General features: G+C 40.4%; 1 protein-coding gene across 3 annotated transcripts in view; it reads right to left on the bottom strand.

The window, feature by feature from the left end:
- LOC104138517 (WD repeat-containing protein 7) overlaps positions 1–20116 on the bottom strand; it is a 177384-nt gene extending 157268 nt beyond the window's left edge. For 2 of the 3 annotated variants that reach the window (XM_068925161.1, XM_068925162.1), the window contains exons 1-6: positions 19993–20116; positions 6561–6732; positions 5239–5345; positions 4161–4239; positions 3405–3579; positions 1046–1122 (exon numbers count right to left, since the gene is read on the bottom strand). In XM_068925161.1, the coding sequence (XP_068781262.1) occupies positions 1046–1122; positions 3405–3579; positions 4161–4239; positions 5239–5345; positions 6561–6719 (597 nt within the window). In that variant the 5' untranslated portion in view covers positions 6720–6732; positions 19993–20116. The remainder of the gene's footprint in view (positions 1–1045; positions 1123–3404; positions 3580–4160; positions 4240–5238; positions 5346–6560; positions 6733–19992) is intronic. The other variant, XM_068925163.1, reaches the window with a different exon arrangement.
- Positions 20117–23226: the final 3110 nt, after the last annotated feature.

Here is a 23226-nt window from a genome sequence, read left to right as displayed (position 1 = left end):
GGCAAATCTCCTATAGGACCTTCTATCGATTAGTACACAGGAAGGCAAAAATTGCCAAATAAGACTTAGCTGTAGATAACATTAATAATGAAAATTCCTAAAAATTGTATTCTTTGCTCTGCAAGCCCTTCAAACACCTCTACTTCTCACTTTTTCTTTACTTTTCTCAAAGAAAATAGGAATTTCTTTTTAAAAAATGATATAATAATTACCTATAATAATAACATAATAAAACTACAATAAAAAATTAAAAATTGAGTACAGATATCTTTAAGAACATAAAAAAATGAAGTACTGTGATAAAGTCGCATTGTGACTTTTATAATTTCACCACCATATTAAAAGACACACAGCTCCTGTGCAATACAGCGTAAGTTTCAACTTTGCAATCTATTTCTTCTATACAAAGTAAACAACTACTTATTAATATCATCTGTTTTGACTAAAGGGTACTGGGACTGCAAGCTCTTTAACATACAAATTCTGTCTGTATCACATGAAGCTATACATATAGTATAGTATCCATCTCAGTTTGGAATGCCAAATGTTATTGTAACAACCTTTTGTTACTAAATTCCCTTTGGAAGTCAAAAATACTGTGAAATGGACAAGATGACTTAAGAAAAGAATAGGACTTAAAGAGGGGAAAAATAAAAGTCACTAGACAAAAATATTTGAATCTAACTAACATAATTAATGGTACAAATAAAGATGTCTAGGAATCAGAGATTAGAGATTCTTAACTTTAAATTAGATGTTCTTAACTTTGAAGTCAGCTCTGTGAGTGTCAGGCGTAAGACAAAGAAAAGCATCTTCGTCAAGAATTCTGTCAGTAGTCTGAAGAATCGGTTAAGCAAGATTAATGAAGTTCATTTTTGGAGGGTAAAAGAAAAAAATCCTAACATTACTAGGCAGATGGAAGAACAGGAAAAAGGACTAAGAGAGTCTCTCTCCATCACAACAAGACTTCAGAAAAATTTATGCGAGTTAACAGTTGATATTGGGGTGCCCAGCAAATATCACCAGTACAGAAGTCTTTGTTTACCTGCATGCGACTAACTTCAGAGGTTATTATCCATACTTTCAAAATGCCAGTCACCGAAACAGCGACAACAGTATCCTCTGGAGGAAAATAAATACAAAAAGTTAAATGGATAAATACAAGAACCTTTCCATTTCGTTGCACATTTGTGCATGTGCGACTACAAAAATACATGAGAATAACTCAGTATTAAAGTTCATCAAAACATAACCAAACGTTAATTAGTGAACTGGTATATTGAAAATAAGTACACACGTGCACACACGCGCACAGAGATTCGCTGGTTTTATGTTTAGAGGCTCTTTGCCATCACGAGAGGGGGCAAGTTCTCTAAATTAATAATTAAGGCTCCAGTTGAAAGGGGCGGGGGCGTGCAAGGGTAGTCCCACTTGTTTTAGGTTGGAGGTTCCCAGGGAGCTTCTTTCACAATTATTAGATTCATTACCTTCAGGAAAGGAGCACGTTTTGCGCTAGTCAAACTTTCTAGAGGTTCCTGTTTATACCAGAGGAGTCCAGTGTTAAGACAGAAAGTCCATTAAGCCAAGGTACACCTTCTTGATTATAAAATATGAAAACAACTACAAAATAAAATGAAACCCCTGGTCCAGTATCTGAAAAGACTTAACATCATAGTTCATTTGCAATTACTCCAGTAACTTGGATGGTTTTAGGGGTCAGCAATGGAGTTTTCCCACGCCGGGGCTTTGGGAACACTCTCAGTTACAAACTGCTCTCAGCCTCAAATCAAGACAAAAATCTCTCCTCTCTTCAGACCGCTCTTCTCAGTGTTTCTTTTTTTTTTCCCCCTCCATAGGAGCCCATCTTCAGGAAGCAAGTTTGCTGACCTGCGTTCAGCAGCAGATTTAGTTAAATAAACTGAAACAGGAATCCCCAAGACTTTCACTCAACTCTCCCTAGGAGTGGAGTTACAGCCTCCAGAACAGCAACAGCTGAATGAGTCATTTCTGCTCCTCAGCTGCCAGAACTTAAAAGCCCAGCAAAGCAATACAAACCAGCCCAGGGCAAAACAGGTACATGTGGACGAGTATCACTTCAAATCATGTCAACTAACCCGCTTCCAAACATGGAGACTACCCGCATACATCTCCACTAAACTGACTGTCATCATGTTTACAGAAAGTTCTACAGTCTTCAGGTTTCTTTCCTCTTCTCCAGCAATGGTTACAATATTGTAATATTTCCGCCAGCTTCTTGGACATATAATCCTATTGTGCACTTCAATCAACAAATTCCTTACATATTTCCTACAATAGCTTTCAAAGTGTTACAACAGTGCTTTTTATAAAGTCACTAATCAACAAAGCCACTAAATGATGCGTACTACGCATCACATTAATAAAGAAAACAGCCTCAACGTTTAGAGTCCTCGTAGCCTTTCCTGCAGTCTTGTGTCACTTAGAGGCTCTTCCTAGGTTCTTCCTAGCGTTCTCCCAAACTCTTTCTGAATTCTCAAAGAGAAAACAAGGTATCACCTTGTTCTCCAGGTTTCGACACGTGCATACATTGAAGGAGATAACAAAACTATTCACTGTCTACTAAGTGTACTGGAACCTGTTGTGCACACGCACATACACACTGAATTTGGCTAGAACTGAGGTTCCGTTCACGAGAAAGCATTTAAATATAACCAGAGCTAAAACTCTCATCTGGTGGAACAGCAACAGAGACAATACTAAAAATATTAAAGATTATCAGGTCTTCTCTCTGAGCAAATATTAAAGCAGTCTCAGAATCACAGAGCAGTTGAGGCTGGCAGGGAGCCCTGGAGATCCTCTGGTCCAGCCCCTGCTCCAGCAGGGTCAGCCAGAGCAGCTTGGCCAGGACTGCGTCCAGGCAGGTTTGAGTATCTCCAAGGATGGAGGCTCCACAGCCTCTTTGGGCAACCTGCTCCAGTGTTCAACCATCCGCTCAGTAAAAAAAGCGTTTCTTGTGTTTAATTTGATTTTTTCGTGTTTCAGTTTGTGCTCATTGCCTTTCATTCTGCCTCCGGGCACCACTGAGAGGCCCCATCCTCTTCACATCCTCCCATGAGATATTTATAAACATTGATAAGATCTCCTCCCCTGAGCCTTGTTTTCCAGGCTAAACAATACAATACTAGCACTCTCCACCTCTCCTTGTATGGGAGATGCTCCAGTCCCCTTTTCAGGGACTGGATATAAATATGTATACATTGCTTTTAAAAAGGTTAGTGCTTGATGGGTCTTGGAAAAGACCATCTTCATTACTCACATGGGAGAAAGAGGCAAGAAGTAACATTCTAGTATTTTCAGCAACCTGGGGAGAAACTATTTCTCTTACAAGGAGGCAAAGTCATAATAAAAGCAACAAAAATAATTACCTTGTGTTCTATTGGATCGAATGATACTCATGGAGCTGATCCAGTCAGGAGATATCTTTGATAATAAAGAGTAAAGAACTTCAAGGCTGGTAGCATCCACGACAAGAATTTCTGGATAATGTCCGTGGCATAATAGTCTCCCTTCACGCTGAGTCCCAACAGTGAACTGGTAGAACTAAATGGATATTAACAAAACACAGAGGTTATACTCCATGTGAGGCACCAAGTACTTCATTTTTAATCAAAATCATAATTTCATAAATATAGTCTAACGGCTATCTGTTTAAAAAAATGCCAACGAGAACCGAAGGGAATTTTGTGTATGCAAGTAATACGAAGGAAGCTTTTTGCAGAGGCCCTCCTTTCTCTTAGCATCTTCTCAAGGCCATCCTTTGCCTCCATGCCCACCTCCTGCAGCTGACAGAAAGCCATCTCAACCTTCTCTGCTAAGATCATCCTCACCCTCCTACCTCCCCTTATCAGTACTCCTCCTAACACCTCCTCCTTTTTCCTCTATTTTCTCCAGCCTTTCTGATAAATTAATTATGGTATATCTTTTTCAAAAGCTGAAGTAAAGCACGTTTCCAGCTCTAGGGCATTTGATGACGCAGAATACAGCATAAGCTATATCGGCATACTGCGGTATCTTATAAAATATCATTGTTAAGCTTCCAAAAAAACCTAGCCTTGTTTCAATAACAGAGCTACAGTTTCCATGCTACAGTAGGACTTCTCAAGCATACACAAAGCACGAACCTGTATGCCAGTGTGTGCACAGGCTAATTTAGTAAACTCTATGCATCTCCCATCATTCACATCCCACAGGCACATCTCCCTAAAATACAAAAGACAAATTACAACCACATCCAAAATATTTCATTTTTCAAGGATTTAGAAATCATTTATATTGGGAGAAGCTTAAACAATTGTTAGTGACCAAATAAGCAGCATTTTTACAAAGGAAACTCAAAATTTACTTGAATTTCCAGTCCTTCCATCGTAACCCATACAAACTCTGCTTCCCCAGTACAGTTGCGAGGGGAAATGAGTAAAATGCCATGGTTCATCACGAACGACCAATACTAAGCAAACGCAATTGTGTAACTTAGAACTCCTGACTGCTCTCAAAAATACTTCAGATTATTATATACTTCTAGTGCCTCTCCTGAGGTGTTCAAAGATGAGCTTACTTTTTCCATATTTGTAAGGAATAAAATCTTATTACCAAAAACAGTATTTTAATCACATGGCAGTGAACACTGAGGTTTATTTCAGAGGTTCAGGAATCATTTCCTGCCAGCCAGATATATCACGACCTTAAGCTTGCTTCTACTCAAGAAGCAGATCTTGGATACGCAGAGGAGAGGAACAAAGCATAGGTGTCCATCCACAACTGAACTTACAAAGCTGCTCAAGTGAAAGGATGACAGAAGTATCTAGACTGCAGTTGACAACATCATACATTTCCTTAGCCATCCAAAGATAAAGTTATATCCAAGGCAGCAAAGATTACTTTACATACAACTGTCCTGTGTCCTGCCACTGCATCGTAAGTTAAAACAAATAACATAGGCAAGCCTTCAAGATCTCAGGCACACCTCTATCCTCCTTCAGACCAGGAATCTAAAATTCACACCACATTGAGTATTTACCTTGGAGAGGTCCCATCATTTGGGATGGCAATGAATGAGTTAGACATTAGTCTAAGTAAAAAATAGCGTGGATGAGAAACTCAGAGTGAAAAGAAGTAGATGTAAGCAACCCAATCTCTCCTCTACCCTCATCTTCCATTATTTAACAGATCTGCATATTAATAAATCTTCAGAAAACTCACCCGCTTTCTGATGCACTCACTATATACTGCTTCTCACTGGAAGCAGAGGCCTTTGATAAACAAGTAATTGAGGCTGTATGACCAAACAACAGAGCTCTGGGATTAATCTAGAATCAGAGAGATAAAACATAAAGCAAAAATAACATCGGCACTATTACTTACCTAGAACATACACATTCCAAATTTCTGTTTTACACAATATTTATATATTGTATATATAAATGTGTTTATGTATATATATATATATACACACACACACACGCTTTATTATCACAGCTGTAGAAATAGCATCTTAAAACAGTTTGCACAGCATGGTGGTACAATATGTGAAAGAACCAGTTTCTAACTAATACTGTAATGCCAATTTGTGAAAAAAAATGCTTTTTGTGTAAAACTAATTCCATCTATAATTTTAAAATCATAGTGTGAATTTGGCCTCAGTCAAAAGGAGAATTTGACCTATACTGCAATAACAGATCAGATCAAGTATACTTCATGACCCTTTGCATTTATAAATAATTTTATATAAGAGTCCATTCACAGACTATACTCCATTCACAGATTAAGGATAAAAAAGAAAATCACCCTTTGTGTGCCATTTCTAGAAAGAAACGGTCCCTTTCTCCAGTTGTTTCTTGTTAAAGGTATTAGACACTAACATAACTTATGCGGGTAACTCGGAGATTGAGATTTTTCAGTATAACCCTTGCCTGAAACATGCTTGATTTTATAAGAAAGGATTGTTTTTCTCCTCCATTCCAAGGATTTAAAACTATTTGCATCCAACCAAATTACTACTTCACCTGTAAGACGGACACTTGCAGATTTCAACTCAAGGGCAAAAACTAATACATAATAATAATTAATTAGTAATCCTTAGCTCTGCTACAATCGGTTTTCACAGAAAACGGAGCTTGAATAGAAGAATAACCTTAAAAAGCCCTCTAAATACAGGCATCTGATCTCAGAAATCTGTTTTCTCAAAATACTAAGCCGCTAAATCTGAAGGTAACTATCAGTTTAGGGTAGCCCCAATGTCCAGAAAAGAAGAAATAATTACTTCAAAAATTTCCTAGTGCAGCAGCAAAGTTAAAGAGTGAAAACTCCTCTTTCTAATCAGAACTATTCACTACTAGAAGCACACCGGGTCACCTCCAGGCGTCATTTTAAGAGAGGGAGGTAGAATACATGAATAGAGCGTAGAAACAACTGAACACTGCAACATATCCTGCCATACTGAAGAATAAAAATCACTTTAGGAACAATGGTTAAAAACTTTAAATACGAAGAAAATTAAAGTTACACACGGAGTTTAGACTTACCTCTAAATCTAAAGAGAGGTCCCAGAGACATATTTGTCCATCATGACAGCCTGTGACAATCATTGACACGTCGTCCATTAACAGCAACGTTGATATGCAGTGGGTGGGAGCTTTACGGCCCCAAAGAACAATGGGTAGAACAAGGCTATTTCCAGCCATTTTGCTTTCACACCTGTCAATTTAATCAAGATAATAAACATTAGGTCTCAGCAGATATGCCTTTTCCATGCTTATCGCCGTCTCATCCTCACAAGACCTTGAAACAGTAGTCTGAAGTGACTGTAAATATTTTATACGTAAGGAACAGTCACTATATACGCCATTCTTTAAATAAAGTACAATATATAATCAACTCTTCTCTCCTTGGGGAATATGTGCATCTTCATAGCTAACATAGGTATCAAATAATATATTCTTTAAGCAGCCATTTGAAAAATGCGATGAACAGTGATAGTAGAAAAACTTCAAAACGTTGGTTTCTCATGCATTTTGCAAGAGATGGGGCATTTCAAGGTGACATCTCCCTACTTACATAGGCACTTTTTCCAGTATTGACCTTCTTAAAATAATTCTGGAGCGAATGCTTCCAGTCCCAGGGTTGTAACAGCTAGTATACGCCCAGTCAGTAGAACCCACCCCCATTTGTCAAGTGTGATGACCCTTAGTCACAAGTAGGGTCTGGTGCTTTGTACACATCGCTAGGCACTTTCCAAACATATTTTTCAGTTAGAACAGTGTCACATCAACCTAACCTTTTCAAATGGGTATCTATGTTCAAACGCGTAACGCGCTGTATTAGTTGAAATGTTTTTGAGCTCCAACTTCAAGGTTATTGCAATCCCTTAATTAATTCTCCTTACCTGATTGTTTTTACCCTGTCACACACAGCTAAAGGGACTACCTAAACAAATAAACAAAAGGTAACTAAAAATAGAAATAGTCTAATTAAAAGTCATACGCTAGCTTCGGATTTTCTAGTTTCTGGTTTCTAAGCCTTGATGGTAAGCGTATTCAACCTTCCACTTCCCCAGTAATGGTGGCTAACGAGTTACTTCTAATTTCTTTTTCCTTTCAGCTAGACTATAGAACATGCAACAGCAGAGATGTGGTGGTAAGCAGGGCAGGGGAGGAAGGGGAATAAATAAAAATCATTGCTACCATTGTCAACATCGTAACTAAAGAAAGAGAGGACATCAGCAACTGCAGACCATCCCTCATGCTTCTCACTTCTTCAGCATTATCAATCACCATGAGCTAAATTCCAAAACAAAGCCGCACTGACTTAAAGATTGAGACTTTAAAGGTAGGAACTGAGTTATTTCAGTTTATTCCTTGCTTTACGGCACTTCAGGGTTCATGCTGTCAAGTTTTTTTCAATAAGGACGATACACTCGTGTAATCCAGTCACTTTGTGACAAATGTCCCCGTTCTTCCAAATATCTCCAGCTGTTCAAGGTAATCTCAAGAACTGGCAGCCCTGCCATAAGGAGCAAGCAGGAAGAGGCAACACAGCCTGACTTTTCAATGAAACCTGCGCCCCCCGGCACCCGCAGCAGCATATATTCCTTAGCTTGGGCCTAAGGAACAGCAAAGTAAGAGTTAACATCTACCTTATTATAAAAAAAACAATGAATTTTTCTACTCATATTGTGTTTTTTATATATATACGCACATATATACACACACACATATATACATACATATAGAGAGAGAGATATATTGCATGCATCCTGGAGGAAAGGCTACTGAACTATCATAAACGACATATGAAGTTCCCCACTATTCCGTTATCAGGTGAATAAAACTTTTTGAATAAAAAACATAAAATTAATAGTTGCACCACAGCATGTTTCAACTCAGAAGAATAACTGCACTCGACAGAATTGCTGCACTGCGTGCGGTTTCACTCCCACGAGACTTTGCCCTCTCCTTCCCCCTCGAGCTTTCACAGCCCGCTGTGCCCGCAGCCATGCTGAGTCAAGCACTCTTTCCGAAGCACAACCTTTACATCGACCCGCTGAGCTCTACTGCAGGCTCAACTCCAGCTCTCACTGAGGGTAGGAGTACTGCGCAGCTGCAATAATTTACAACTTTCGTAAAGTTCATCTACGGACTGAAAAAAAAAATTTTAATTAGGTAATTAAAGAGTCAAGTTGTATTCAGAAACGAAGCAATGACTAGCCAGCCACTCAAGACATTTCCTCAGCCTTCTGAGGAACTATACTAATGCTAAATGCGCTTATATGGTATCTGAAGGTAGTTCTGATCACCACGGCTGGCCATAAGGACCAGGCTCTGGCCACTCTCCAGCAAGCAACGTTATGTAACGCTCTATCTCTGTGCCAATATTTAATAGCTTATACATATACTGACACAGATAACACGGACATTTTTTTATCTGTCACAAAGCCAAAATTTTCTTGGGAAATGGAGAACAAAAGTGTTTGACTCATAACTTCAGAGAAATAGAAAACACCACAGAAATTGAAATAATAAAAAACAATTACGAGGAACCGCACAAGGTTTAAACTGTGTTTTGTTTTTGCATTTATGTTAGCAATGTTCTGAGCTTACACATCATGTAAATGCGTTTAAAAGCTCCAGCCCTTGAATCAGCCAGCGGGAAAGGCTGTTTATGCCGAGCTCGTCAGTTTCGGTGGGCTCTCCGGGGGCGAGGGGCCGGCGGAAAGGGCAGCTCTCGCCACTGCCCATCTCCCCTTTGGCATGGGGCGTGTTTAAACCAACCACGCGCGACATCGTCTACGCAGAGGAAAAGGAAACTATAAAATACCAGATTTTCTTCTACCTCCCAGTAAGCCAAGACTGTTTCGGGTATGCTTTCTAGGTGTATTCTATATTTAACAAATAAAAATGCTAGAATTCAAGTTACATCCAGATCACACCAATGGTAAGTTTATAAATAAGCGACATATGTTAGATACTATTTTTTCATTGTTTCTTAGCAAGTAATAGCATCTGGAACGTAAGTGCAACCATCAAACAAAACATGTCAGGAGCGAGTGACGCTTTGTTACCGGCCTCCTATTTGAGATTCAAGAAGAGCTGCAGTAGTTGCTCTCCTAAGGCATAGTAAAAGCTTGAGTTACGGAAAGTTATTGCTTGGAGCATTTCATGATGAACAAATGGGGAACACTGCTTTGACAGATAAAGGAGATGCTCCTTATGTACTACCTTGTAGAAGTCCATGTCCTGAATTTACTGTAACTCAAACCAGAACAGAATTTCTGATTTACAGGAGTATAAACAACTCGGACACAGGCAGAAATCACTGGAAAAAAACTTTAAAAATATATATTTCATATCTTTATAAAGACATTATTTTTCTTGCCTGTGTGACGTAGTAACATTTGCATTTGTCCACAGAGATGCAAACTTTTTTTAGAGCATTTCAAAAGCAGAAAAATATTCTCATCTATGAAAAAGGGAAAGGGGAGGGGGGGAAAAAAAGTCATCCTGAATCTAAGCCAGGTTTACTACAACTCGACTTCCCCCCCCACGATAACCACAGCTGCCCCCGCGTGCAGCAGCCCCATCAGGCAACGTATGGTGACCAGAACCCAGCACAGCCGAGCTGACTGACCGGCCAGCTCCTGCCAAACAGTACATTACAAAATAACTCTGCTTGCCTTTTTTCCGGTGGAAGCACAAATTCAGAGCTTCAGCATTTCATGAAAGCTGTCGGAACTTAATTCAATAATCTTCAGCTCTACTGAAACTATTAATCAAGGTTTTAATGACCCCCTTTTCAGATAAACTCAAATTTGATATAAATAGAGGCAACTACATAGACCTTACTTGTACCAAGCCTGATTTTGACTTTTTGATCTTACATACCCCCATCATTCCCAGTGTTAACTTCTATACTTAAGTGCTTCTGCATCAAAAATCCCTTCTATTTCAAAATAAAAGTTTATTTTTTTACTCATATAATATAGGTTTTTTATGCTACATGGAGATCAACACAAGTTGTCATCTCTCATCTATACAGTGCAATTTCTTCAAGAAAGTAATTTCACATTAGTTTTGGCAAATGCTGCCTATATTTCTAGCGCAAACAACCTCTGCGGCCAGAGAAATCAAACATGATAACGTACATGGAGAAATGGGGGAAGGGAAGACAGTGAACAATAGTATAATGAAAAGCTAAGTACTGGAAACCATAAAGTGAAAAAAAGCATGATTCTTGTAAAAGAGGTTACAGGACCTGCTGGATATACCAAGTCTCAAACTTCTGTAGTTTTTCACAAAATCCAAATCATGAAAACAATACTAACGCTTACTACAAAGTGCCATTTTACGTCAATTCAGTCTTGCATCTGATTACACTATGTTTATTAGGAACTATTTTACAAAGAGCTATTATTTAATAATAAAGCACAAGCAAAGACCCAAGATCAAGCATGTAATCTATTATAACATTCTACAAGCTACACTAAAATTAGTATTTTTAAAACATGCCTGAAAATGTATTGCTATCTGTTATGCAATAGCAGATCAATTGTTCCCTGTCTGGATGATCACAATACAGAACTGTAAACAATTAAAAATTCTTAAAGGATATGGTGACCTTACTAATGATTGCATATCTGTTAACTAAGAAGTTACAATTCTAAAAATACTTTATTTACAGTGATTTAAGCAGAAAAATATCATGAAAAACAGAAATAAAACATGTCCAGACATCATATAAAAATGAAATCATATAAGAACAACTTAAGTCTTTAGCACCCAGTTTTTGTACTCCTAAAATGAAAGACATACTGGGAAAGGTATGGTGAAATGGAAATTTCAGCTATATTATTTATATATATATACACACACACACACATATATATATATAAGCCCTTAAATAACAATTGAGTTACAACTTCCTTTCCAAAGTGTTCTTCCCTCACTACTTCCAAAAAATTCCTTTCAGTAGCTCAACTATTGTAGACTAGAAAGGCAAAACCACACCAACGTTAATCCTGAAGGATGCTACAGCTGCAGCCTCCTGCACATAAAATATACAGTGCGTTCTTTTTACCTGTGATTAGAAGACATATTGGTTTAGCACTAATCTTAAAACTACTGGTTTCACCAAACTTCCTCTAAGTTTTTTTGTCATGATAATAAAAGATATTTGATCATTAATGTAATCTGTTAATTAGTACTTTTTAAAAAAATGGATAATATAACAATCACTCAATAATTTTAAAGCTGAAAAATCTAGGAGTGCATCAGCTATAAATGCTGTTTAGCAACATAAAAACCTCTTTTCTCATCCATTTCATTTCTTATTGTTCACAATTCAGGGAACAAGTCATTCTATTTATATAAAGATCTTTATGCTTATCTCAGCAATGCAAATAACTGCACTTTTGAACAAATACAGAAGCTCCCCTATCAGGGCACAGAATTGCTTCTTCTTTGCAATTTTACAATAAGTTTAAAGCTTTATCGAACTAGTTTAAAAACTTTTAAATTTGACAGCACTATAGATACATATCTAACAACAAACAGTTTTCACAAGGAAAAAAACGGATATTACAACATACAAAAGTGCTAGCACATATAAATAACTCAATGTATTTCATATTTTCCATACAGAAAAATGTGAGAGAAAGTATTGAAAAGATTAATATCAAAATGCATGTTAAAAGCTTACACACATACACATTTCAAAACTTTGTAACTAAAATAGAAAAACATAATTCTTAGGCTATTTAATATCAATCCTTGGGAGGGAGAGCAAAAAGAAAAGCTACCTCTTTCCTTCTAGTTTTTTATTATGGTACCGCAACGCCTTCATTAAAAACTTCATTTTCAGAAAGTACCACAAGTACCACATTTTAACAGATGAAGAATTCAGTCTACAGAGAACAACTCTTCTCTACCATTGCTGAACACCAAATACGTCCCCTGCAAAAAGCAAAACTCATTTAATGTCTGTAAGCAATCAATATATAATTTTTTTTACATCAATGACGACAAACTACAGCAGCAAATAAACACTGTATCTATTGATAAAAGCATGAAGTGAATCATTACATATGAAATCCCATGTTTAGTTACTTATATCTTTCTTGAACAAACTGCCTATTTTTGCAGAAACAGGAACTGGACATTTGAGCTGAAAAATTAAGTGGAAATATTAAACTGAGTTAAGCTCTTCCTGCCTAACAGCCCTCTACCTTCACTGCGAGTGTTCAGTTTTCCCCTATCACTTGCACAAGGGTCAGAGTCCTAATTTTGTTCCCCTGCACGTGCAATAGAAGAACATGTTCGTGGTACTGCATATAAATTTTAAAAGCGTAAAGTTGTATTTATTTTGCTTCCCTTCCAAATCACCTCTCTCAAGGAGACAAAACATACCGAAATGCAAAGACTTGACAAAAGTTTCTCTCTTTTTCTCACTGTGCCCAGCAACTTAAGATCTTCTCTCTCTCTTGTACCTGCTTTTTTGTAAGGTGAGCGTTGTAAATCATGGCATCGCCGTCTCTTGCAGTGCCTTAGGAACTCATTTCAACTCATGCCCTCGGAACCACAACCCCTTCTTCAGCCCCTCTGTACAACCCTGACAGATGCCACTTAGGTCTCCAGAACCCACTCATGAAAACATGAAAAACAGAAATAACAGAAATAACTCCCGCGAATTAAGGCCGGTTCATCCTCCTGCCACCTGCACCAGATAAACTCTACTGACACCCTTAAGCTTCCATCTCTCTAAGGATCTCCCAGAACAGTTTGGAGAGTGGGGCATATCTCACCAGATATAATGACTAGAAAAATGTAAAATTTATTTTTTTAATTTAGATCTCAATTTTTTTCAGCTGTTTTATCTTTATGTAACTCAAAAGACGAATGCTGAACTATCCTGGTAGCCCTCCACTAGGCTCACTCCAGTATATCAATGTCCTTCTTGCAAGGTGGAGCCCCAAACTGGACACAGTACTGCGGATGCAATCTTGGAAGCACCAAAGAGAGGGGAAAGATCACTTCCCTTGACCTGCTGGCTACAGTCTTGCTAATTCTTCATGGTCAGCTTGTCATCCACCGGGACACCCAGGTCCCTTCCTGCAAAGCTGCTTTCTAACCAGTCAGACCCCAGCCTCTACTCTTGGTAATTCCATTTTGGATGCAGGAGTTTACATTTGGCTCTGCTGAACTTCACAAGGTTCCTGTCAGTCCTTTCTCCAGCCTGTCAAGGACCCTCTGAACACAGCCCTGCCGTTCACTCCTCCCAGTTTAGCATCACCCAGGAACTTGCCGAGAGTGCATCCCATTGCCCAGATCATTAATAAAGACATTAAAAGGTGTGGGCCCCAGTATCTCCAAGGGGCAACATCAGCCACCAACTGTCACCAGGGTCTGCACTGCTCATCACAGCCCTTTGTGCCTGGCGTGAGAGCCAATCTTCCACCTACCTTATTAACCACTTCTCCAGTCCGCATCTCACAAATTTGGCTATGAGGATACTGTAGGAGGCTGTGTAAAAGGCCTAAAGTCAAGGTATACAACATCCATTGCTCTCCCCTGCTCACAGAGCCAGCCTCATCTCATCACATGCAGAAGGCAAGCAGACTGGGCAGGTGTGATTTGCTCTTTGAAAACACCTTCTTGCCCTTCGTGTGCCTGAAGATAATTTCCAGGAGGATCTGCTCCGTAGCCTCCTTGAGGACTGAAGCCAGACTAACCAGCCTGTAGTTCCCCAGATCCTCCTTGTCCTTCCTGAAGATGGGTTTGACCTTTGCCTTTTTGCAGCTGTTAGGAACCTTCACAGACCACCATGGCCTTTCAAAGGCAACAGGGAAGAGTCTCTCAGTGACACTAGCCACTGCCTGGTCCCATGGATTTTCACCTTACCAGGGAAAAAACAGGCAAAAATGGTATTGAGTACTTTGGCCTTTTCCATGTCCTTTTTCACCAAGTCCACTATATCTTCCAATTATAATTTAGCTAGTTACATACACCTAACAAGTGTTTCAGTTGTGTTCTTCATACTTAAGGAGAAATCGATCCCTTAAATTACCAGAGCATCCAAAAAAATTAGATTAAATTCACTATTTTTACAGTAGTAAGAGAGAAGGATTTGAAAGAATATCATATTATATCAGTTTTAAATCCTCACATAGGTAAAAATTTAGAACATTAATCTGGTAAACTAGTCAAGTGAGTCTTTCTATGGCAGTGTTTAAAGCTGATACTTAGGCAAAGGTGACAATCTGGGATAAATTCCGATTTCAGTAAAGCTATTGAATTAAATACAACATATTACTTAAATACGGAATCAAGGACTCTCACATAAATCTCTTTATCAAGCTACAGTCCTCTAAACACTAACTTGCACCTTCATGTTTAATAAGTTATGGCAAATTGTCCCCAGCTAACTTATTGAACTGTATTAAAACAGAAAACATACAGTGATTTCAAAAAAAAAAAAAAAGGTCTGATGATAAAGATATAAGGCAGAGGCAGGAAAATTGAAAGTTAACAGTAGCTTACTGTTCAATCAGGGGAATGATCAGGTTTGATAACCACAGCTATATAGACAAAGATCAAATGTAAGGTCACACTTTCAAATAACTGTTTTGATGACAGATTGAAAACAGAGTCACACGATTTACATGATTTTTCTTGTCCCTTGCATCATCTGCCATATTAAAAAAAAAAAAAATCTAACATGCAGCAAGTGAGAATATCATCTAATCAGAAATATTCATCATAAAAACCACAGAACTCAAAACTTCGATCACATGGCTTATGACTTTCTGCCACAACTTACACTTGGAAACTAATTCTAGTATTTTCAAAAATCATTACCATTTCTGCCTGTCTTGTAATTGCATATGCTTTTTATCTTGCCGAGTGATGGCAACAGACAGAAAAATGTATAAACCTTCTTCTACCTGTATGCAAACTGTTCCTGAAATCTCATTTTATTGGTAATTTGCTCAAGTTTTCCCACAACTTGCAGATAAGATAGCTGACTAGCAAGCTTACACATCTCCCTAAACATTGCAAGACTCAAGAATCAGTTATTTGCCCCGAAACAGCGTTCATTATAAGGATTTTTGCAGACAGAAAAAGTACCACGCAGGATTAATTTACGATAGGAAGTCCAGAAGCTAGTGAGAGTGGCTTATTGCTTCTGCATTGCCTTGGGATAATAAAGCCAGTTCTCTTTTGTGCTTGTCATTAGCAAGGGGATATAATCTGCTAGCTGGTACTATTTCCATGCCCTGTGTGCAGAGAAACAGCTGTGGCCACTACAGCATTTGGTATGCACGTGCTTCCCCTCTCCCTCCCGCTCCCCCAATATATTTCAGGAATATCAGGAAATATTTAAAACGAAGCAGGGATAATGACATTACACACTGCACAAGCAGGAAACATAAAGCTAAAGGAGAGGAAGGAAAAACAGAATACAGTATTAGAGACATCTCAAGGCAAGATAAACAAAAGGGGTAATTAACATCCTACCTCAGTGCGCCTAAACACGCTGCCCCAGTCATTGGCACTGCTGATGACTTTCAAAACACAGACTAGACTGACAGAAGCACACAAATGTTTCACCCTGTCACTAGCCTTAGTTGTAACAGCTTGCACACGTACCTTTAAAACATCAGTAACTGCTACAACTACAAAACCACAACTACAGGTAATACCAGTAACACCACAAGTAATACCAGTTCTGTCACCAAAAAGAAAACTGTTTTAGGCTTATTCTATGTGCACAAATATTAAGCAGTCAGCACCTCGCTTGATGCCACGTGACACCACCAGAATTCACAGTTACCTGGTGACTTTCCGAAGCACAGTACACCTAATTGCTATGGATGTGCTCTGGTCTAGAGCAAAGCGCCGCAGTATCTCCCAAAAAGGAGATAAGACTCACAGAGCCCTCCAGTAACTTCATGTTCAACAGAGTACTGTCGCATAACACTACACAGACTGAGCTTAGTGAGCCAGGTGCTCTGCGTGAGCCTGTTTCCTGTGATAGACAGATTCAGGTAGAACAGGCAGGTACTCAGGAAGGTTACAAAGCGGACCGGTAAAATGGAACACTTCTTTTAGGAAAGGAGCATAAAAATAACTAAATCTAGCTTTGTTTTGACAGAGCAGAGCAAAGGCTAAGACGACATGTAAAAGAAGAAACGTATAAAACACTTCTTTGGATTAAAGTACATGCATTTAAGAATTAATCTCAGGATACATATGGATGCTAAAAGAATCCATCAGAAAAAAATATATCTGTGAAATGACTGCTTCTCTATCATATTTCATCTCTGTGTATAACCGTTCCAAAATGAACCATTAAAGACTGTCAAATGAACGTCTGCTTTTAAATAAATGCATCTGTGCTTATGTTCTTCAAAGAAGCTCAGGAAGGTTAAGAATAAATCATCCCTTTCCCTACCCACTTTTTCCACTCATTAATACTATTTTCCATAGCATTTAAATTACATTATTATTCAGATTTGTCAAAAATAAATAGAGATGGCTGCCACCCATGACATCAGGACAAACCCTAAGTGGACTGCAAGTTTTCAAGAAAGCCAAAATGTTCAATGCCTAATACCTTTCACGCTTAGAGCATCTTTCATTGAAAGAAATAACATTAGTTAAGTGTTGTAACAGCTCTCCTAAACCATTTACATGAAGGCAATCACAATTTATTGGAAAAGATCACCTCTGTTACAACATGTCTTCCATTTGAATAACCCAGTGCTTTTTATAAAATCTGAAATTTTTGGTATTATTACCAATACCCTTTTTCCATTTAATACTTGGAGCTCCAGAAAAAGGGTTAATGTGGATGAGAAGAAAACTAAAGTGGTTTACCTGGAGTTGCAGAAATCTTTTGCAGTCAGAAGTGTTAGACATCTATAACTTTCTTTAAATGGACGGTGATTAAACAAACAATTCCATTATTAAGTGCAAACAGTCAGTACAACCTGCTCTGTTAATTAATAATTGTTGCTGAAGATCTGTCAGTAATTTTCAGTCTTTTTGCATTTTGTTTTTATTCATCACAAAGGCATCAAATGCAAATTATCATGTTTTTGCTTTCCTAGCCTATTGTTCATCTAAGAAAATGAGTTTGAGAAAGAATTAAGAAAGCTTTTCAATACTAATGCTTTTTCAGTAATACAGCCCTGCAGTTCTTTAAGTAAAAGAAACTTTGGACCATACTCTCATGATATAAACCACTGTAAAATCAATTATCAGGAGAGTTCTTTGACACATGTAACAAATAAGTAGCATTTCAGGAGACACCTGGTAAGCACAGAACACCGGAACTAAGGAATGATAACTATGCCTTTGTACTTGATCCATTTACTGGCTCAAGTTTCTGATCTGCAACTACAAAACAAAAAATTGTTGCAACCTTGTGCTAAAATATACTTATAAAAATAAGTATTCAAAAATGAAATTGTTCACTAAGAGAGTGTTATTATAGGCAAACAGGTGAAATAGCTCTCCTTTCCAAGCATGCAGTTAATTCTGCTTGCTTCACCAAGAAGTGAATTTTTCACGGTGATGGCAAAGTTGGGAAACTGGCATAGCCAAAAAGATAGGAAGGCTGGCAGTTTTAATGCCAGACCCACCCCCACGCATGCGCACGTACATGCGCGGACACAAATACACAGAATTGGACAGCAGCTGGTGAGCTAAACTGTAAAGTGCATTCATTCTGATATTCAGCTTGACTCATCTGACAACAAAACAATCAAGTAGTTGTCAAGGAGAACTGATTTATCCCTACGTAACCAAGAGGCATAAGGACTTCTTTTTCAAAAGCCCTGATTTTCTAAATACAACACATTGAATTTTACTACTACGAATATTCACATTGGCCTCGCTAGCCGTACTCATTAAAGCAGAACTAAGCATATCTGCAGGAGAGAACTAAACCACTACTTTGAACTTGGTCAAAGCTACGTGGAAGTTTGCATGAAGTGAATAAGAGATTTCAAGCCAGGTAATAACAAGAGCTAGCAAACCAGACTGTCACTCTCCTTATGCTGACCAAGGATCAAAGAAGTACGGGCACCTGGCCTTCTTTTACACCCATGCAATCTGTTGATTCAAAATGCATCACTTCGCAAGTCTGCTATTCTCAAAAACCCAAAACAAACAAACAAAATCAGGAGTATCCAGTAACGTTGTCCTATTGATATCTCTACATCATCCTGGTTCATCTGTCTATAATATCAATGATCAATTTGCACTGCTGCATTTTATAGCATATTGGTATTTCAAGCTCTCTAAGACAATACAGTCTTCTGGTTGCTTCTTTGCATAGGACTGTATGTCTTTATTTTGCCATGATGTATTACTATAGTCTAAATGAAAATACTCTGATGTTGCCAAACCTTCCAAACACACCCAAAATCAAAAATAAATCCATCAAAGAGATAGGAATTTGCTTTCTAAAATTAAAACTGAAAAACCCAACTAATTCAGACACACTTCTTCCCTCATCTTTATACGGCAACAAAAACAATGACAAGATAACAAAAGATTTGTGCCTTCCCCAGGTGAGTTAACGATTACAAAAGTCTCACTTGAAAGTATTTAACAACAGGAAGGTAAGATCAGTGACCGCATTGAAAAAAAGAAACCTTACCCCATGTACACGCAGAAGTTTATAAAACAAGAAAGAAGGGGAAATAATAATAACAATTCGGGACTTAAAATCCTTTGTTACAGTTAACAGGTACTTTGAAAGCCATTTGCTGGTTTTTCTGGCACTTACTCTGATGACACATGAAAACCACACATGTTTTTCCTGCTTTTTGTTTTAAACTGTCACAATCACATGAAGAACAGCAGATACAAAGCAGTCCCCAAGCAAATTCTAAATCACGTCCCTATTTGCCAATAAGATCGCGGCTTTCACGGAAAAAAAAAAAAAAGGGAACCAGACTAGAGAGGCCACGATACGATGGAAAACTCGCCGTAAAAGAAAACCAAGTTGCTCTAGCGGCCGGTAAAGGGTTATTTCCGAGCTATTTCCTTAGCAAGGGTCATGCCTGCGGCAGCCCCAGCAGAGCGCTCTCCCCCCCGGCAGTAACCCGCAGTTTACGAGCGACTCCCGCGGCGAACCAAACCCCAAACCCGGCAAAGCACTGGGGACGCCGGCGCACCCCGGGCTCAAACTCCTCGGAAGGGCGGAAGGCGGCGGGCGGAGGCCGCGCTTCGCGTAAAGCCGGCGGAGCGCCAGCGCCCCGGGCCCTCCTGCGGCCTACGGGCTGGCCCGGGCCCGGCCGCCTGCCGCCGCCGCCGCCGCAACATGGCGGCGCCCCCCACCCCCGCCGCCGCCGCCGCCGCCGCGGGGCAGCCCCGGCCCGGCCCGCCGACGGGCTGCGGGGGAAAGGCCCGCTTGGCCGTAGGCGCGTCGCCCCGCGCCGTCCCGGGCGCTCACCTGCCGCCGCTGCCGGGGGCTGCGGAGGGCTGCGCGGGCACCGCGCCCCCGCCTCGCCCGGTGCGGCAGAGCCGCCGACACGCTCCGGCTGCCGCGACTCCTGCCGCCGCTGTCGCAAAGCCCCCGCGCGTCGTGACTGACGGCAGGCAGAGGGGGCCGGCGTCGCCATGGCAACGGGGGCGGTGTCGGCGGCGGCTGCTGCGCGGAGCTCGGCCGGCCGCAGCGGGCCCCTGGCCGGGATGGCGGCGGCGGCGGCCGGTCCGTTGCGGGGGCGAAGCCGCCGCGTGGGGGCAGTTTTGCCTTCGAGCCGTAGCGTTACAGCAGCCCTTGAGGCCGTCGGGCCTCCCACCCCCGGCCCAGCGCCGCGGGCAGCCAGGGCTCCCTCGGCGCCGGGCCCCGCAGCCGCCGGGCCGGGGCTGACACCGGCCTGAAGGCCTTTGCCGGGGTTTGCGGGGGAGGCTTGACGGCAGCGCCGCCGCGCTGGGCTTCTTTGCGGGGAGCGCTGCCCCTTTCGGGGGCAGTTGTGCAGAGAATCATACCCGCCGGGGTTAAAAACGTTACAAAAGGGCTTCGGCGATGGTAGAAGCTACGAGGCGGTATCTTAAAAATACTGCTGGGTTCGAGTATGAGAAATGCTATTATCTGCCAGGCTACTCGCGGTGAAATTTATCAGGAAGCGTCGATGGCAGGCAAGCAGCGTAGTGATGAGTCGTCAGTAATGACATCGCAAAACTCCGCAGAGGGAGTTCTGGTTTTAACTTACGTTTTAACTTAGTTTATCTTGGAACATAGTTAACACAAACATTTGAGTGTCTCCCCTTTGCTTATTTCCCCTTACTGATTCTGATCATTCGTGACTTCTAATTTTTTCAGTTGTTATCACCCACACTCTGCTTTATAAAAACATCAGGAAACTTAAAAATATACAATTAATTGCTATCTACCAAAGAGCTAAAGCGGCTTCCCTGCAATGTCACAAAACACTGCCAAAACTAGGGACAACTTTTAACTTATCCTATTTTGAGATAATTCATTCCCTTCACATTTTTCAGCCTACAGATGAAATGAAGCAGAGGCCTTAGCAACCAACGTAGCAACCTACATAAGCCTGATTTGTTTTCCGAGCCTTGCCTATGGACTGAGCTAACAAGGCATAGTAGGTTATTAACTTTATCTTCTTTGCAACTGAAGCAGCATTTTTACTGTTAGCTTTTGGTATGCGTGAATAATTGTTTTTAGCTGCATACAAATTTAACAGAGATGTTGATGTTATTAATGGTATTACAGTGGTGATGATTGTTTTTTTCCCATCAGCTGTTTTAACAGTGTACAGCAAATACCTCACAACTGTTTAGGAGAGAAAGGAAAAAATATTTCTGCAGTTTAACAACAGCATTTGTTGTTTGCCAGAATTAATTAAAAGAGTGAAATTAGTTCACAACTGGCTTTACTATATGTTGGTACATATGTTACCTAAATAGGGACTGGTATCAAATATATTCCATACCCCCAGTTCCCTAAGATGGAACTGATGGATAAAGACAAAGGTGATCAACTCCAAATTTTCATTGCTGTTGAATTAGCAAGCAATTTCAATTCAACTCTGGAATATAAAACTAGAAACAAATATTGTGACTATGTGGGTATATTTTTGATGATAAAAGTAATGCTGATAAATAAATAAATATATATATATATATATATATGCAAACTACATACAGCCATGTGACTCCTGGTAAGTGAGTATGAATACCCTATCATCCAAGAAGAACAGATGCCTGTCTGGAACAGCAGACTATTTTGCATGTGAATTACTTTCAGCTGGAAGAATAGAGATTTTCCAGTTGTCCTATGATAATAAATTCCTAAAGCCTGTGTTGGTCAAAATCATGCAGAATTATACTACAATATAAGTCGGTATTTTTTCTTGCTTTCATGTTTACATAGATTGATTTAAATTTAACCTACACATTATAAAAGGCCCAGACATGTTTTTTGAGTTACCGAAAATATTTTGTTAGAAGAATGTGATAATACAATATTTAAATATTTTCATTTCATTAAACTTTGTTTGCAGTGTTTTATTTGTATTGTCAGTGTACACCTTGAGGAGAAGGCTTGGGGGGATCTTCTCAATGTATATCAATACCTGATGGGGGGAGTAAAGAAGATGGAACCAGACTCTTCTCAGTGGTGCCCTGTGACAAGACAGGAGGCAATGGGCACAGGTTGCAGCACAGGAAATTCCACTTGACCATTAAACACAGGTGGAATGGACAAAAATCAAAATACAGGAAATTCAAATTAAACATAAGGTATCTCAGTGTGAGGGTGCTTAACTTAAAAAGAAGACGACGCTTTTACTGCAAAGGTGGTCAAAGACTGGACCAGGTTGTCCATTGAGCTCTTGGAGCCTCTGTCCTTGGAGATATTCAAAACTCGGCTGGACGCAGCCCTGAGCAGCCTGCCATAGTTGACCCCCCTTGGACGAGACAATCTCCAGAGGTGTCTTCCAACCGCAACCCATCTTTCCTTCTGCAATTCTATTGCCGAGGTGCTCAGCACGCAGGAGGGGGACGTGTCAGAGCAGACAAACCGCGCTGGAGGAGGTGGGGTGGGAGGGGCTGTTTTGACATCCGCACGCGTTTCTTGGCTGATTTTGTACGTCTAGTATTAACAGTCAGAGGCAGCCTGGGCAGCGATGCCTCAGCCAAAGTTCCTCCCAGAAAAAGGCTCCGTGCTTCTCCGCTCCTCTGAACAGCCGCAGCAGAGCAGTTGCACCTAGGGAAGGAAGTAGGATGCTATAGGAAATATATCCTGTATTTGAACTGTTACTAATAGATGACTCGCAGAATAAAACGCTGCTTGTTTCTAATTTACACGATATCGCGAAATGTCCCCTTTGCGATAAAACGCTGTTTGTAAGGCGAGGGGACTGTAGCCTGAGCTGCGTCCTGCCATGTTTCCAGTTCGGCTCTGGCCTGCCGCTGCAGGCCTGCAAAGGGAGCCGCTTGGCGCTCTTCCCCCTTTTCCCTCTTGTTTCCCTGAGGAGTGGACGTGTGACTTTTGGGAAAACGGGGGCTGCCAGGTGGCTCTGCAGCCTCAACTCAGTTGGAGGCTACCACAAGCTCCGCGTCTTCGCGGGTGGGCGCCGCTGCCTCCTCCCGCGGGAGGGGGCCTGAGTCGGCCCGGCCACGTTACCAAGGCAGAGCCATAACCGCCCTTCTCCTCCTC

Source organism: Struthio camelus, chromosome W, assembly GCF_040807025.1.
Source record: "Struthio camelus isolate bStrCam1 chromosome W, bStrCam1.hap1, whole genome shotgun sequence".
Taxonomy (NCBI): Eukaryota; Metazoa; Chordata; class Aves; order Struthioniformes; family Struthionidae; genus Struthio; species Struthio camelus.
Note: the sequence above shows the minus strand (reverse complement) of the source record. Positions and strands in the feature narration are given on the sequence as shown.